We start from the raw sequence: 18,998 nt of genomic DNA on the forward strand, positions 1-18,998 counted from the left end.
AACTGTGTAATATAGTGTGTGATTTTGGAAAACCCGCTTAGCAGGAAATAGGGTAACAAAAGCAGCAAATCAGCTGTATCATAGGTATTGATTTTGGATTTAAAAACCTTGGCATTAACCCTGTAAACTCACAATGGCAGCCAATTATGTCAATGCAGGGTTCTGCAACAGAATACAGCCTGAAGAATAAAAGCTACCCTATTAGATGTAAATACTTTTGGGGTCAATACAGTCTTGTGACCAGACTTCTCTCAGATGTGCTTATGATGACTCCTTGAGTTCACCATGATCTGCTTCATGGACACAAACGCAGAATCTTGCTCTCAAGTATTAGGAGTTCTTTTTTTATACTTTAATAATTTGTTTTTGTTTTGGGGGTTTCTTTTAGGAGCAAAATTTATTGGAACCTACCCCATCCCGGACACATACAACCCAGACGACGACAAAATCTATTTCTTTTTCCGAGAAATATCTCAAGATAGCAGCACATCTGACAAAGCGATCCTTTCCCGAGTTGGAAGAATTTGTAAGGTGAGAAATGCACATTCTTTTTTTCCCTCTTTTTTTAAAAAAAAGGAAACTTTAATTTGTTTCTTTAAGAAATCTCAATTTTGTCCAGGAAGGAAATAACCTCACCCATAGTACCGTCTAAGTAATGTGCAATAACATGGATTACTAATGATGTCTAAAATTCACTTGCCTTAACTGTAAAATAGGCTTTATACTTAGTAAATCAGCATATTTTTTGGAAACATAATATTTTCATCATCGATAATGATGTATCTAAATAGTGATTGATTAATCTTCAGCTACTCTATGGTGAAAACCTTTGTTTTTCTGTCTCGGTTAAGGCTAAATCCTAAGCATCTGTGCAAAGTCAGAGTACACGAGCCTTTTGTATGGGGTGTGCACTGGCTTAAGGGGAAAATAGAATCCCAGCTGAGGTGGGGAGCATCAGTGTATCACTCCCACAAGTATTACTAACAATGTCTTTTTTGTTCTGTGTTTGCACCACACCTGGCCTATGATTAGGGCCCCTAGGTGCTACAATAATAGAAATAATAAATAATAGTAATAACGACCCATACACTACTTTAGCTGATGTGTTCTTTGTACCCAGCCGGCATCTCCTTTCCCCAGCCATTACTGTAATCCATAACACTGTAGCGATAGATGTTCTTACTGCAGATTCCTTGTGCTCCAAATGCAGTATTTTTGTGATCAGTTCCATGGATTTATGAAACTTTGGTAATGATTAAAAAAGCTGGGCTTTTTCAAAAAAGTATGGACCAGATCATTAGAGATTGTGTTTTTGATTAAGTTTCCATGGAGTGGTCAAAGTCATGTTGGAAACATGAGGAACTCCAATGTCACATTGGAACTGTTTAGTTTCTTTATCGTGTTTTGGAATAGTCTCAATGTCTGTATGTTATTACACTTTGAAAACATTATGCTTTGATTATGAGATGGCCCATGTCTCAGCAAAATCCCTGTATGTAGTAATCTCAGAGGTAAATCTGCTGCATTTCTATGGTACCGTTGTACAGCTTTCTTCATTTGCTGGTATTCTGTAGCGTGTTGCCTGATGCATTAGTTAGCATTACTGACAGTGGGCATTAGGTTCCTAAGAAAGACCCTTGAGGAAAAAAGCAATTAACTGCAAGACTTCTTGATTCAGAAAGAGAAATGAAGAGGAAAAAATGAGCTAGAAATACATGCACGCACAGGAGAACAAAGAACTGGACACACACACCTGTGTGGATGCCTACCCAGGACTGATCTTCTATCCACGAAGAGTCACAATTGAGACTTCAGCGACCACTGGGTCTACAAATTTTCAGTATTGGGTTGACAAATGTTTGCAACAAACTGAGCAACCAATTCTCTGTAGCAGTTCGTGTTTAGCCAAACAAGAGAATGGGCAAGCTTCGATTGGGTTTTTCACAGCAGTATGATTAATGAAACACTGACAAGGCAAACAAATATAATTTACTACTAGATGTGGCTTTTGCTGATTATGGAAGTACTTAATGCATTAGGGGGAAAATGGTTAGGTGGAATCTGCAACGCCAAGGCACAGAGAGATTATATTAAACTAAGATGCATTAATAGTAGACGTCCAGCTTCTGCTGAGAAAAAGGACAGATAAGATATCAAAATAAAAGCAAATGTACTGTAAAGAGACCCTAATGACCAGGCATAATTGAGTCTCAAATGAGATCAAGTTTCTAGGCTAGTGGTATTATAGGAAATAATGTCTTGAGCTTTATGTTTTCGTTTTGCCAGTCAAATGAACATTATAGGAGAACTTCGAAATAGCTAGTTCCATTTTATTATATACATGTGTAACTCCCAACATTGGGAGCTATGAACACGTATAGTAATGTGTATATACACCAAAATAGAGATGGTTGCTAGACGTACGGGACCAGATATTCCAAAATGCTCAGCAGCCACAGTTGGTGTCCAATTCTCAAAACAGCTTAGCCTCCAGCAGCTCCTGTTAAACACACAGAGTGGGAGCTAACGGGTGAGGAACATTTTGAAAAATCTGGCTGCTTCATGTAGGGACCTACGTGGGAAGTGCTGGGTGCAGAACTCTCTTGAAGAATCTGATTTGCACTGTTTGTGCATGCATCTTGATTATACTTATTGTAGTATAAATATAGTACAAATGGGTAAAGCATAAACTCCCAACATCTGGTTCAATTGTGTCTTCTCGGGATGCCTTGACCTGCAGTGCCAAATCTGGTCGGCTTAATTCTCTATGCCTGCAGGCACAGGTGTCCGTATCTATGGTTAAAACCAACAAGGAGTAATTTAGTGTGGTTGAAAGTTCTACTTGCCCTGCAGCATTACTTGATAATAAGCTTCAACTAATCTAGACAATTTTCCTTAAATTTGAGCTTGTGTCTTCCTTCCACTACGTCCACAGCAACACAACATACTGCTATATGTCAGGAGACCATGAACTATTTAAATTATCTGCTTGTAATGGTGTGTGTAATTCCAATTCCTTCGACTGGAGCTTCACCACTCTGCCTCACTGTTCCCTAAGGCTCTTCCTACACTTTGGTGTTAGAGGTACATGCTGAAATTAGAATAGGCAGTAAAAACACAAAAAGACTTGTGTGTTTAATATAACAGGTTAGTCAGTAGAGTCTACTCTTTAGCTAGTATTCATTGGTTGAACAATACAGTCTCACACTGATCATCTCCCTTAGGGAAGTCTTCTCTGGAGAGCATTCCTCTTTCCCAGCTATTTCTAGACCTAAAAGATTACAATATCTCACTTGAAGTTCTTTGCCCAGAGTCAAACAGCTGTCACTTGCCCTGTTCAGAAGACTGTTCCTATATTTACTATCTTAAAGCATGCTTTGCAATAACACTGCCACCAAAGCATTAAAAAGCGCTCGTTTAGGTTTACGTCACTTGCCTTCTGTATATCACTGGGGGATATAATTATAAACTGGGAGGAAGTGCTTTCAACAGTCACTTACAGACTAAAATGTATAATTTATCATGACAAATGGCATTTCCTATTTTTGGTTTTAACACACACACACACACAAAAAAAAGGTATCATCAGCTTATCTGCAGTACCTGGAATTTCTTGTTCTCCTTAGGGAAAACAGAATGTTCCCACTAATATCAAGTGTAACATGGCTAGTTTGCTTTCATTCAAGGTAGGATTATTTGTGAAAAGCAAAAATCAGACTTAAAGATTAATCCTATCTGGATTTTTATGTATATGTTTTTAAAAAATATAGAAAATGTATTACACTTTGTAGGAACCTTTTTCCCTTGATGTCACAAGACCATATCCTCAGCCAGTGTAAATTATTATAGCTCCATTGACCTCAAGTCAATTTGTACCATTTACATTAGCTGATGGTATGGTACATATATTAGATATTCAGGGTCAGATTTTGAAAACTATTGTGGTTTCTGTAAACTGTCACCTTTGCACCCAAATGATAAACTTTAGTCACACACGCACACAAAGCCTTTACATGTATATCAATTGTAAATTGATGGCAAGCGGATTTTGTTCGTGGAAATGTCATCATTTGTATGCAAAGCTGCACATATAGAAACACATTGAACCATACAGAAACCTGCCAAAAGCACCTTAGAAAAATAAATCCAAACTTACAACAGTCCACTAGGAAGGTAAGAATTTCTTTTGAGATGTTTTTTTTTTTTCAGTTTCAGTACATTTTCACAAAGTTACGTGCTCGCTTCAGTATATTGTAATGTAATGGACGTTGTCCAAGATCATTAAGGCTCAGTGTTAAAGTAAAAAAGTCATGATGTCATTCCTTGAAATCCATCCTACGGTACATAAGGAACTAGCTGAAGCAATCTCAGAAACGGTTATCTTTGAGAACTCCTGGAGGACGGGTGAGATCCCAGAAGACTGGAGAAGGACAAGCCTAGTACCAGTCTTTAAAAAGGGAAACAAAGAGGACCCAGGGAATTAGAGACTGGTCAGCCTAACTTCAGTGCCTGGAAAGATACTGGAACAAATTATTACATAATCAATTTGTAAGCACTGAAGGATAATAAGATCATAAGGAATAGCCAACACGGATTTGTCAAGAAAAAAATCATGCCAAACCAACCTAATTTCCTTCTTTGATAGAGTCACTGGCCTAGTGGATAGGGGAAAAGCAGTAGACGTGATATATCTTGATTTTTAGTAAGACTTCTGACACCGTCCCCCATGACATTCTCATAAGTAAACAAGGGAAATGTAGTCTAAATTAAATTATTATAAGGTGGATGTGACCAAAAGCACCCCTGTATTCATACCATACACACCATGGTAGTAAGCTTTATACAAAATATGCCTTGTAAGATATAATTTGACAATGAATAACTTGCTGGTTAGTTGTGTCATGGTGAAATGTATGCAGTAGCATTATATGTAACGATGTGAATTCCCCCTGTATGATGTTATTAGCACAGGTTCAAAACCAGACAGTCCTGCCTCCACAGAAGTTCTTCAACAGGTCTATCTAAACAAAGGAATGTGCGTTTTTGTCAATTTACATATATGTAATAAACAGGGTCCTCAAAACAGCAAGGGGAGGAGATGGTAGGAAACAGAACAATTTGCATGTTAACAAACACAAGTGGGGGAAGAAAGAGCATGCAGCTTCCTTCACCACCAGACACCATGTTGCCCTCTTCTCTGTTTGGATAGACTTTGCTTTGAAGTGCAACCTTCAGAAGAATCCACTTCAAAGATTCACTGGACTATAAAAGAAAACTCCAGTTTCTTTCTTTTCACCTAAGAAGACAATGGCACCAGCACCTTTGAGCCTCAGGGAGAGCTCCTGACCAAGGAAAGGGTCAGTCTCCATTTTAAACAAAGCCTTGTACCAAAATTTGCTAGATGAAGTTTTAGACTTTTAGATGTGCGTTTTCATTTTTATTTGCTAAGCAACCATTTCTAAGGGCTTGTCTACACTGGCAATTTACAGCGATGCAACTTTCTCACTCAGGGGGGTGAAAAAACACCCCCCTGAGCGCAGCAAGTTTCAGCGCCAATGTAGACAGTGCACCAGCACTGAGAGCCGTGCTGGTGGAGGTGGGTTTTTTAGAGCGCTTGGAGAGCTCTTTCCCAGCGCTGCACCACAACCACACAAGGCATGTTAAAGTGGTGCTGCGGCAGTGCTTTAGCGTTGCCAATGTAGACTAGCCCTAAGTGTTATCCCTTATCCTTGAATTCACTTAACATCCGATCTTCTTTTGTTAATAAACTTGCTTTATTTTTAATCTAAACCAATCCAACGCTGAACTGTTTAGTAATTCTAGTTAAAGTAACAAACTGTTGAATATTGATTCCTTAAAGGGAACAGCAAACCTTAAGATCTGGACTGTCCAGAACACACATTTTTGGGAAAATTCAGGATTGGAGGTGTGGGGGGGAGCTACCCTACAAGCAGTAAAGTAACCAAGGATGGTGCAAGCCAGAGTGGGACTGTGGGGCTATAGACAGGCTGCTGCCATCAGAGCTGCGGAACCAGGATTGTCTAGCACACAGATTCTCAGAGTGTGTTTTGCATGCTGGTAGACTGGTTGTGAGCAACCCATGTTGGGAGCTACAATGGCAAAGCACACAAGGTAAGAGGGCAGGCGGAGAAGCAGCCCTTTACTGGCCTGGATTGCATCCCAGAATGTGACAGTGGCGTAGTCGAAGCAGGAGTTGCACACAGCTTGCTAATTTAACTGTGGTTTACTCTGCAAGCACAGTGAAATCATTTTTAGTGATTCTCAAGTGAAAAGACTGGGAACAGTTAAAGAAAGGTTACAGTTTTATTATTTTCCATTAGTTTATTTTGGGCCAGGGAAATAGAACAAAGGAAAGTTTAAAGATGAGCGAGAAGCAGAAAAGGCAGGAGCAAGAAAGAGGCAGATGCTGAGCTCCCCAAGAAGCAGTTAAAAGAGCTGTATGCACAGTGAGATCAATCAGCAGCTGATCAGAAGATGTCGGAGCTGGTGACCATGCTGCACTGATATGCCAGGAGGCAGGATAGAGCACCTGCTCCAAACTGGGTGCCAGAAGGGGTCCCTTTTTCTCCTATACCACTTGCAGGCAACCAAGCAGATGGTTCTCCAGACAAGCCAGCAGAGGTAACAGTGATGGCAAGAATTTCAGAGCTATGGAGGCTGGAGTGGAAAAAGCTGCTAGTGAAAGAGAGACGGATGGAGCTAGAGGCCACTTGTCTAAGTGAAGAGGCAGAGTTGGAGCAACAGAAGTTTGCTGAAGCAGAGCTGTGTAGCGCACAGACTCTCAGAGTATGATCTGCGAGCTGGCAGGTTGGTTGTGCGCAACCCAGGTTGGGACCTACAACAGCAAAGCATTGTAAGGCACTCAGTGTTACAGGGCAAGTGGTGACACAACCTCTTATTGGTCTGGAGTTGCACCGCTGGACTGCGACATCCCGTGACAGTCGGTTCACAGTTGGTGGAAAGACCGTATTCAAAGGTAGTTATCAATGGTTCACTGTCAAACTGGGAGGGTGTAGCTAGTGGGTACCATGGAAGTCTGTCCTGGGTCTGGTGTTGGGTCAATATTTTCATTATTTTCTGTGATATCACCTAGACATGCTGCTGGACATGGATGGAGATGTTTTTTTATTTCTTTGATCACTAGTCCAGGACCAATTCTAGGAAGCATGTCCTGCTTTTGAAAACATTTGTGCTGATTTACCAGCAAAACACCTCTGCAACACCCTTTCCCAAAGGTTTTTAGCGGTCAACATCTCATGGGCTTTATAGGCTTACACATTAATGTTTGTACCACTTGACAGCTTTCAGATGTTAACAAGCAGAATGATGTCATTTTAAGGTCTGATACCTTGGACACATCCAAGGCAGGAAGCAAGCGCTATACAACATTTGTTTCTAACCCTGATGATTATGAAATATCTGACCTTAAGCTATGTCCGTTTTTTTGGACTAGTTTTATTTTATTGGCTCTGGTGAAGGCATGATGAAAGAAGGTCCCTGTATAATTTTCAGATCCTCATGGGTGAGTTTCAGCACTGCAGTCACCAGTTTGTGTGAAATTTTATGTATTGCAACATTAAGTCAAAAATGTAAGTCATGCTAATGTAGAAGAGGAATACATAAAATGTACTGAACCTTAGTGAGAGAGAGAGAGAGAGAGAGAGAGAGAGAGAATAATTGTGATAGGGTTTCAGGGTGCAATCCAGGCTAGTGAGGGGTTCTGTTACTTCTTACCCTATAACCCTGAGTGCCTCCCAGTACTTTGCTGCTGTAGCTCCCAAGCTGGGATGCCCACAGTGAACAACAAGCATGCAGTTCAGACCCTTAGTGTGAGTATATGGCTGCAGCCCTGGTCCAGAAGCTCTGACCCCAGTAGCTGCCAGTTATACACCAGTCACACGGCCTGATCTCTACCAGCCTGGGTTACTGCTTGCAGGGTGACCCTAACACACGCCCAGTCCTGAATTTTCCCCAAACCATGTTATCTTGGGCAGTTATCCTATTTATTTATTTACTTACTTACTTCAAGGAAGGCTCCAGCCATTGAATAATGGGCTGTCAGCTGCTTGTGGCTCAGGCTGAGTTGTTGCTTGCTGAGGAGGCTGTCACTCGCCCTGTGGTAATGACTCAGGAGACCCTAGGGGATGTTGTGAAGGCTTCATCTGCACTTTCATCTTGTGTTTTCATGCTCTAAATCTCCATCTCGTGGTTGTGAACACTGAGCTCACCTTGTGGCTAGGTGAGAAATCAACATATCCCAGCACCGCTTTGCCCACTTCTTTGAAATGCTTCAGAAGAACAGTTCACAGTGTAACTATTTAAACCACTTAAACCCAGGTCTCTTATTTGACATTGCACTGCATGACCCAACTAGTCGCCAGACTTTCCTGTAGCTTCATGATCAAGTATGTTACAGCAAAAAAGATTGGCGAGTTATAAAATGTATCATGTTAATAGGTTTTATGTATTTAGACAGTATAGTTCATTTTAATTAAACAGAGAACAAGAGAATGCTGGGACACATAGATGCTGGTCAAAGACAGTGAGCAAGGATTTATACAGGAATGGCCATGTTAAAAACACCTTGTTAGCGTTTTTGAGTAGATGACCTATGAGAGCTAACTGGAGTAAAGCATAAGCAGGCAGGCCTTGAACTTCAATAAGGCTTTTCATTGAGTACTGAATGATATTTTTGTCCAGTTCTGCAATCACCTTTTCCTCACTTGAAACTCCCATTGAAGAGTAAGCAGACCTATGGCATTGCTGAACCCTTACCAAGTGTTAAGTGTTACTAATTTCTCCCTACTGTTACTCACACCTTCTTGTCAACTGTCTGTAATGGGCCACTCTCTTACCACTTCAAAAGTTATTTCTCCTCCCTTGGTATCCTGCTGTTAATTGATTTATCTCATTAGACTGACTTAACACTTGGTAAAGCACCCCACATCCTTTCATGTATTTATACCTGATTCTGTATCTTTTACTTCATACATCTGATGAAGTGGGCTGTAGCCCACGAAAGCTTATGCCCAAATAAATGTGTTAGTCCCTAAGGTGCCACAAGGACTCCTTGTTTTTTTTGCTGATACAGACTAAAATGGCTAGCACTGAAACCTGTCTCCAGATAAAGACATACTTCCCTGTGGTCTTAATACCTAGAAATGAATTGGTATGCAGAATTCCATCTTTATCCATCAAGTCTAATTTAACAATAACCCTTAAACAACAAGCTCCTAAAATTCACCCCAGTCCTGCAATGATTCTACAAGGGTGAACCCCTGTGTTTGTGCTCATTGGGTGATTGAGGCTGTACTATATAATTTTAGACAGTAAAACCTACTACTTAACCTCCCCTGTGCCTTTTATAAGAAACAGCATCACTCAGGGCCAGACAGTGGAGCCAGCGTGGTTCCTTGGATGGGGCTTTGGAGTGGCAGGTAGGAGGCCTAAGTTCATTTCTGGCTCTGTTGTTAACCTTCTGTGTGACTTTGGACAGATCGCTTCACCTCTGTACTTGCATTTCCCCTCCCACCGTTGTCTTTGTCATCTGTTAGGTTGTAAATTCTTCAGAGCAGGGCCTCTGTCTCCCTGTGTGTTTGTACAGCACCTAGTATAATGGGGCAACTCAAACAATAATTAGCAAAGGGGGAGAAGAGTTCAAGGAGTCCCCTCCCTCCACTTTAGACATGGGCACAGCTGCCTGGAAAGCCTTTCTTGCACCCCCTGGGTCAGTGATCAGACACTCCAGTGGGGGTGGGTCGGTGGCAAAACTGGCTGGGTGTGCTGGAAGGAGTGTGACAGTGGATATTTTTGTAATCTTTTGAATGGATCCTCAGCTTCCCTTATACTTTGCATGGCTACCTAGTGGTGGTGTGTGTGGGGGGAGGAATTAAGTTTGCTCTCAGGGCAGGCTAAGAGATGTGGGTGTGTGTCACCTGCCTGTCTGGGTAGAATGAGTAGAATCATTATGGGACAGCTGAAACCAACCCAGATCAACAAGGAGTCCAGAGAGACAATGCAAGCTCCAATGACTCATGGATCAACACTCTCAGCGGGGAAGCAGAGCAGCTGGAGAACAAATGACTGGAAGGTTTGAGGTGGGGGATAAGTGTTGGCTTCTGGAGGAAGTTGGATTTTCTCTCACCTTGGAACTGACTAAGGAGGTGAAACTGAGAGAGAGAGAAACACAGAGCCTAAAAGTGGAGTTTACTATGGCTTGTCTGGGGCTCTGGGCTGACCAGAATGGTCTATGCTATGCTTTAACCTTCATTTCTCTATGCTCACCTAAGGGCTTCCTATGCTGTGTTCCAGTTGACTAATAAACCCAACTCTTTTGAAAACATTGCTTAAGTGTCACTGTAAATGCTTGGTGAGGTGCATTAATCCCTGAAGAATGGACAAGTCTCTACCAGGGGGTCTGTCTCCGTTGTACTCATTGAACAGAGCTCATGGTGTAAAGCAGGAGTGCTGAAGCCCCACAGGTGCAGTCCCAGGAGGCAGTGGCCTAACCTGAAGAAAGAGTGAGACCCTTTAGGGTCTGACTTATCGACAGGGTTCCTCCAAGAGACTGTTCCGAAGCTGGGAGAGTACCACCAATCGTGTGGGTCCATGACAGGGAGTTTAGTGAATTCTTTGCCCCATAATAGTGATTAAAAGTGCTCTTTAATAGTAGTAGTATGATAAAGTGTTGCAGTCCCAGCCAGCATTGGGGCCCATTGTGCTAACCCCTGTACAAACACATAGTGAGAAACAAACACTACTCCAAGACAGAATTATCCCCATGGGAGACTGAGGCAGAGAGAGAGAGAGAAAGTGACTTGCCCAAAGTCATATAGGAAGCCATGAACTGACCAGGACTCGCAAAGCCTAACCCAGAGTCTAAACCACATGACCATCCTTCCTTTTATTTATACTTGTGTATATTTTTATTCTCTCTCTCTCTTTCTCTCTCCCTTTCCCACCCTTCCTGTGTTGCTTATCTTCTTAGGGCCTGATGTAGAGCCCACTGAAATCATGGGAGTCTTCCCATGGACTTCAATGTGCCTTGACTCAGACCCTAAAGATAAAAAGCTCTTGGAGGAAGGGACTGCACTTCCTGCATGTGGCCAGTACCTAGCACAGCTGGACAATGCCGGAATAAAAATATTAGACAGTAATACTTAGAGAGTCACAAAGGAATTGTGTGTTTGGAGGCATAAATTTATTGACATTAGAATGTTGGCAGTTTCTCAATAGAATTTTATTGGTCTGCTGGAAACTTTTCCACAGTGCTGCTCTCTGTTGCTTAGGATTTTATTTGTTTTTGGTGGATCTATCACTTAGCTAGAGCTCCAGGGTCTTTCGCGGTTCCAGCTCTTTTCATTTTGTTTGCTGGTATTTCTTTTTGTTCCTGAAAGGAATTCACTTTGGATGGTCCTTTTGCATCTTGCCACAGGCACTAATTAATAGCCGCCTCCTTTGAATTCCACTCATTGTCTGATTTGATTTATGCAGCTGTTCAGGATAATTACTATCTTTAAAGTTTTATGTATTACATTTTCTGATGTCTTCAATGTTTACTGGTTTAAAAAAAATGCATTTTCTGTTTTTACATTGTGTTCTTTACAACCCAAATGAGAGATTAAGAATCAGTTAGGTTCAGGGCCGGCTCCAGGCACCAGCCGAACAAGCTGGTGCTTGGGACGGCAGATTGAACGAGGCGGCATTCCGCCCAATCCTAGGGCGGCATGGCCGCTTTTTTTGTTGTTGTTGTTCCACTCCGGCCGCCCTGTAGGGGGCGGTGGCGCGGAGGACGGGAGTGCCCTGCAGCAAGCCCGGCAGGACAGCCCACGTCCTTCCCTCCCCGCCGACCGGAGCGAAGCCCTCCCGGCAGGCGGTGCGGCGCGAGGGGCCGCGTGGCAGCGCCCCACTGTAGCCCTGGCCGCCCCCCTTCTCTCTCTCTCTCCCGCCCGCTCCCTTCCCCTCCCCCCCGCTAGCCGGTCCCCCTGCACCCGTGCTCCGGCGCACAGATCACTGTTTTTGTTTTTGTTTTTGCTTGGGGAGGCCAAAAAGCCAGAGCCGGCCCTGGTTAGGTTCAGGTGTTCTATTGCTGTACTGCCATCTGTTTTGCTGTCTAGTGGATTCCAAGGCACACAATTGTGAATTTTGAATCAGCTACATTAATGTCATCTACATATTTCCATAAAGTGATTGAAGAAAATATATCATTTAATTTTATTTTTAATCCGTACACTCCGAGATCAATAGTGGTGTGATAGATTTTACTTGCAAAAAAGGTTCATGCTCAGATAACTTACCTATAACCACATGGTTTAGAAAACACATATTTTGTTCTGGTACTTGCAAATTGCAGATCAGAAAGACCTCTTTATTTTTAATCAGAAAGAGACATATGAATTTTGTAGATAGAAAGCAAGGGCTTCAAATGCATCTACATTTACATTTTGATGTTGACATGAATGAGAAAGATCAGTTACAGTTTCTAATATGAACTGAGTGCCAAAAGTTCTTAATTGTGTAAATTATTATTACAATTTTGGAGCCTGAGCCATCTCCCTTTTAAAGTCAATGAGAGTCTTTCTGTTCACGTTCATGAGAGCTGAATGAGCCCTTCAGTTTGTTGAGATATGATTTGCACAGCAGTAGAGCTATTCACATAAAATCTGCAGGATTTAGCCTTAATCTCTCATACAAATTTTATATTCTGGCTTTTGAAGAGCGTGCCTTCTTGATTTGACAAGGGCATTATATTTCTTACTACAGTGTATTAATTTCGGTGTTGCCTCAAATATGTGAATAGTCACTAGAGATGGGTAGAAATTGGAATTTCCATTCCACAGAAAATTCAGATGTTTCAAAATTTGGTTTTGTTTTAAATCATAACAAAAAGCTGAAATTTCCCATGGAAGAAACATTTTTAAAAAAATCAATTACCGTTGAAACATTTAATTTAGATAATGTTGAAACATTTATTATAGATAGAGTAAAAAAATCACTTTGATAATATCAAAACTGTATAATTATAATGCATATTAAAATTTATATTTTAAAAGTCAAAATGAAATTAATCGAAACAGGAGTCAAAATGAAGCATTTCAACATTATCTAAACAAAAAGTGAAGGTTGAAAGAGTTAGCTTTGACTTTGTTCTGTTGAAAATTTTGTTGAAATTCACATGTTCTAGCAAAACAACTTGATTTCAGTGCAACTGCATTTTAATGGCAGAAAATTGTTCCATCATTATTTTTTTTTACTATCTCTAACAGTTACAATATCTCTTTAATGTACTGTACCAAGTCGAAGCAAGTCAAATTGAAACTGTAAATAAGGCATATATTTTTAATACTGGAGGTAATTAACCATTCAAATAATTTACCAAAGGTTGTGGAGGATTCTCCATCATTGGTAATTTTTAAATTCAGATTGGATATTTTTTTTTTCTAAAGGATATGCTCTATTTTGGGGAAGTTCTATGGCCTAGTGTGGAATGCAGGAAGTCAGCCTGGATGATCACAGTGGTCCTTTCTGGCCTTAGAATATATTAATTTAACTTTTTATAGTCTTAATGAATAGGCTTCCCTTTTCACTAGTTAATTTGTGTGTGCTGTCTTTTTTTAGTCTTACTATAACAGACTGGCGACTCCAGGTAAATTATCTGCTTTCCAGCTGGCAGTGTATCTAAAGCTGCCTCTCACTCCCAAATACACCTGAGTAGCAGAGTTTACAGGCACTTCTTTATATTACAGAAGAAGGCATTTCAGGCGGAAGCATTGGTATCTGTTACAACTTGTGAGATTACAAAGCAGTAAGTGCTAATTAAATCTTTATTTATGTAGAGAAAAATATGCAGCTTTAAGTGCCTTCTTGTGTAATGCAACAAAGTGGATTGTAAACAGTACTAAGCCAGTGTTCTCAGGAGCTATAGACAGTGATACTTAGAGATAAGATTTCAGATACCTTTGGGCTGCTCATGTGGTGTGACTAGTCTGGCTATAATTTTAGATTGAAAAACTAGAGTATTCTTCCCGCCCCGCCTCCTCTCGACACATACACTTAAATTCATCCTGTACCATCCTCTCCTGCCATTTTCTCATCTCGTTGCAGTCAGGGCCGCCCAGAGGATTCAGGGGACCTGGGGCAAAGCGGGGGAGCTGCGGCACTTGTACTCACCTGGCGGCAGTCCGGGTCTTCATCGGCATTTCGGTGGCGGGGGGCCCTTCAGTCGCTCCATGTCTTCAGCAACACTGAAGGACCCACCGCCGAAAAGCCGCCGAAGACCCGGACCGCCACCAGGCCAGGGCTCGCAGGGCCCCTGCGGGGCCCGGGGCCTGGGGCAAATTGTCCCACTTGCCCCCCCTACTGGGCGGCCCTGGTTACAGTATCTATTCTTCTGCATCGCACTCTACTGATTTCTTTGGCTGAAAGCCCCTTTATTTTGCCCCCCCCCGCCCAAACAGAGGCAACGTGTGGGGAGGGCGTCACGCGGGCTCACGAGCCACTTCCCGCCCCCCATTTGTGCGAGCACAGAGCAGGGTTTGCTCAACCTTCTCAGGAGGGGGACTCTGTCCTTCCCACACTGCGCCTTCCCCCCCCCCCCCCCAACACACACACAGCCTTTCCCCTGCGCTCTGGATTGCTGCCTCAGCAGCTGGACACCGCCTCCTGGGTTCTAGTGCCTACTTGTACCCTGTACAGCAGTGAGTGCCCATGGGGGGTATGGCAAGGGGGTGAGGTGGGGCAGGGGGGAGAGGGGTATGGAGTGGGGGATGGGAAGAGACAGTGGCATTGGGCAAGGGGAAGGGAAGGGGTTGGAGGATGGGTCAGGGGGCAGTGGGGAGAGGAAGGCGGAGGGGAAGGGAAAGAGAAGGGGATACAGGAATGGGCAGGGGGAAGCAGGAACCCAGCATATGGCGTCCCCTCGGCAGCAGCAGTAGCCCCAGCAGGGAGGCAGATTCAGCAGCACCAAAGCAGCGACATCACTACAGCCGCCGGTGCCAGAGTGGCCGCCAGCAGCAGCTGGGACTTCCCCATTAAGCCAGCCCATCTCCCCCAGTACCGGCTGCCCAGGTACCACTCCAGGCCAGGGGAGAGATCCAGTGAACCAAGGGAGCTGGCTTCACCGTGCACGTGTGTGTGCATGCACGTGCTTTGCTCCCCCCCCAACCTCCCCAAAAAAATATTGCAGTCAAACTACACCTATGATGGAGCTGTGCTGGTTTACACCAACTGAGGAAAAGGCTGAGAATCTCCCCATTTCAAGTTATTTCTTGTTATTCTCCTACCTGCATAGTCTCCTCCTCTCCCAGATTTTTTCCCCCCATACTTTGAATTTCCCTTTCTTAATTTGCTCTCTCCTTTCCCTCCTCCCTTCCCTTCTCTTTTACCCTCTTTCCAATCTACTGCTCACCTAGCCTCTGAAGGTTTTGTTATATTAATTTAGTGATCTGCTACCCATTGGGGTCGCTTTTGAGCACCTGACAGCAGGCCTTACCATGAGGCAAACTGAGGCGGCCGCCTCAGGTGCCAGACTGTGGGAGGGCGCCACTAGGACCCAGAGTGTAGAAGATTGTGTCTGCGGCTGGTGCATATGTATTCTCTCTGCTCTAGATGCACAGAGATGGTGGAGTGCTGTGCTGGAGGAAGGAGGGCACAAGAGACATAACAGGCAGGCAGGAGAAAAGGTGTGAGGGAATAACAGAAAGCAGCAGGAGCTGCAGGGAAAGAGAGGAGGAGGATCCTCTTATGTACCTCTTTAGCACTCCTAGGAGCCTGGACTGATTAACACCAGCTTCTCAGAGAGCTTCCTTTTTCCTGCTGCTTCCCTGAACCCACTTGAGGAGAACGGGCAGTCAACTGAAGTAGTAGGAGCCAGTTAGGCCCTTAAGACGCTGATATCTTCCCTCACTCAGGCCCTGCTACCAGCCTGCTTTGTCCCCTTCAACTGAGTGTTGCGAGCCACTATAGCTGGCACAGAACAGCAGTCATGAGTGAAAGAAGAAAACGCCCCTCTGGGGCAGCATTCAGAAAAAGAAAGAAATCAAAGGAAGCTTTTCTATCTAAGCAGGACGGAGCTCTCCTGAGATACATAGACACAAATGTTCACGATGAGCCTTTCAGACCCAGTGAGGATGTGAGTGGTGAGGAGATGCCTGATCTTCCAGTTAGTCAGAGTGCAGGTGACCTGGTAGCTACTGCAGCAGCCATATCTCCATCTCAAATGGATGTAACCATGCACATTCCTGAAGAAAAGTGTAGCTCAGAGCTGAGTGTGGTGGAGGCGCAAGAAACAGCTGCTGCCGAGTTTAGTTCCGTAAGTGTAGATGATCTGTGGACCCATTTGAGCATTACCCTGAGGGACTTCCTTGTACTGCATGGGCCACAGCAAGTGAAAAACTTCATGTTCCCCAAAGACAATGAAAATAGAAGTTTCCATCCAACACATTACTGGCGTGAAATCCCCAATGGTGACAAAGTGCAGAGACCATGGCTTATGTACTCAAAAACCCAGGATGCTGCATAGTGTTTTTGTTGCAAACTCTTCCAGTCTGATGTTCCAGCCACATTCGGTTCTACAGGAACAAAGGACTGGAAAAATCTGGCTAGAAATCTGGCATGCCATGAGAAGGCAGGAAATCAACAGAGAGCATTCCATAGGTGGAAAGAGCTTGAGATGAGACTAAGGTTAAAGGCCACCATAGATGATCAGCATCAAGAGAAGATTGCATCAGAGTCTCTTTACTGGCAAAATGTTCTGAAAAGGCTCATTGCCATTGTGAGAATGCTTTCTACCCAAAGCCTAGCACTGCATGGCACTTCAGATCAGCTGTATATGCCAAACAATGGAAACTTCCTTAAAATTGTGGAGCTAATGGCTGAGTTTGATGCTGTACTCCAGGAACATCTAAGAAGAGTCACCACCCAAGAAATGTACAACACAAATACCTTGGAAAAACAATTCAAAATGAGATCAGACAGTTACTGGCAACAAAAGTCAAACAGAAGATTGTGGCAGATCTGAAGTCAGCAAGATATTACTCTGTTATTCTGGACATCAGCCATATGGAACAAATGACTTTAATGGTGTGTTTTGTAACAACAACAGAACCTAGTGAAAATGTCCCTGCAATGGTGACTGTCAGAGAGCATTTTCTAGAATGTATTGACATTGATAATACAACAGGCGCTGGTATGACAAATGTGCTTCAAAAAGCTGGAAGATACAGGAATTGCGATAGCTGACATGAGAGGTCAGGGCTACGATAATGGTGCCAACATGAGAGGAAAGAACAGAGGAGTGCAGACATGGACCCAAGAGCTTTTTAAAACCCTGGAGCTTTTTTTTGTCCCATGCAGTTCTCATTCATTGAACTTGGTGGTCAGTGATGCAGCATCAGCTTCTAGTGAGGCTGCTGAATTTGTTAATGTAATTCAAAGCATCTATGTATTTTTCTCTACATCAACTCATCGATGGCAAATTTTGAAGCAACATCTGGGAACATCCTCTCTGACACTGAAACCACTGAGTGCCACACGATGGGAAAGTCGAGTGAAGGCAATAAAGCCTATCAAATACCAAATTGGGAAGACAGATGATGCCATAGTTGCCATTATGGAGGATAATGCTATGACAGGAACTGTTCGTGGGAGAACAGTGGCAGAGGGAAATGGAATCACCAAACATACATTACTTTAAATTTCTGAGTGGCTTAGTGTTGTGGCATGACATATTGTTTTGAAATAAATGTTGTAGGCAAGAGACTCCAAGGTGTTGACCTTGATATATCTGGAGCAATGGAACAACTGGACAAAGCAAAGTCATACCTACAGTCTTACTGGTCAGATGAGGGATTTCAAAACATTCTGAAGAGTGGACAGAAGTTGGCAGAGGAACTTCACGCTGAAGCTATTTTCCCACCCATTCAAGAATACAAGAGTCACCGAAGAAGAAGACATTTTCATTATGAGGCATGGGATAATCCCATAAGAGACCCCCAAACAACAATTCAAAGTTGAATTCTTTAACCAGGTGCTAGATTGTGCAATACAGTCAGTTGAAGAACGTTTCATGCAGCTCAAGGAACACAGCAGTAAATTTGGGATGTTGTATGATATTCCAAAACTCCTCACTATACCTGAAGAAGACCTACACCAGCAATGCAGGGCACTAGGGACAGTGTTGACACATGATGACATGTGTGATATTGATGCGAGTGATTTAGGGGATGAACTGAAAGCTCTTTCAAGATACATTTCAGTAGGATCAACTCCAAAGGCTGTTCTGGAATATATGTGCACAAATAAGATGACCACCCTCTTTCCAAATGCTTTTGTTGCTCTGCGAATACTTCTAACACTTCCTGTAACAGTTGCCAGTGGAGAACGCAGCTTCTCCAAGCTGAACTTAATAAAAACACATCCACGCACCACAATGACACAGGAGAGGCTGGTCGGCCTTGCAACCATCTCAATAGAGCATGAGCTGGCCCAGACTGTGGACCTTGAGGAAGCAGTTCAAATCTTTGCAACCAAGAAGGCACGGAAAGCACCACTTTGATTATTCAAACAGATAAAAATGCCAGTGTTTACTATGCGGACAGGGAAAGTTACATTTGCTGTTCAGGCCTTTGAAAGTTAAGTGTTACTTAAAATTTTTGAACAAGGCATTTTAAGTTATTAGTTCTCCTTTATTGGGGTAGGTAGCAGAGCAGTACCATGAGAGGAGTAGAACAAGAAGAAGGCAGAATTGAGACCTTTCAAAGTTTTGGCCCAAGCGAGGAGGTATTGGGGCGTCATTTCAGCTCCCTGCCTCAGGTGCCAAAATGTTGTGGGCCGGCCCTGCCTGACAATGATTGAGTGCAGTGAGATATTAAATCAAACCATCCACAAAAGACAAACAGAATAAAATAGCCCCCCTTCCATGTGTCACTGAAGCTTCAAGATGTTTTGCCAAGATGTGCTATAGACAGGACTCTATAGTC

The 18,998-nt window shown here is 43.0% G+C and overlaps 1 protein-coding gene across 2 annotated transcripts in view; it reads left to right on the top strand.

The window, feature by feature from the left end:
• SEMA3D (semaphorin 3D) overlaps positions 1-18,998 on the top strand; it is a 197,984-nt gene that overhangs the window by 124,241 nt on the left and 54,745 nt on the right. For both annotated transcript variants that reach the window (XM_054017156.1, XM_054017166.1), the window contains exon 8: positions 389-531. In XM_054017156.1, the coding sequence (XP_053873131.1) occupies positions 389-531 (143 nt within the window). The remainder of the gene's footprint in view (positions 1-388; positions 532-18,998) is intronic.

The sequence above is a fragment of the Malaclemys terrapin genome, chromosome 1 (genome assembly GCF_027887155.1).
Source record: "Malaclemys terrapin pileata isolate rMalTer1 chromosome 1, rMalTer1.hap1, whole genome shotgun sequence".
Classification (NCBI taxonomy): domain Eukaryota; kingdom Metazoa; phylum Chordata; order Testudines; family Emydidae; genus Malaclemys; species Malaclemys terrapin.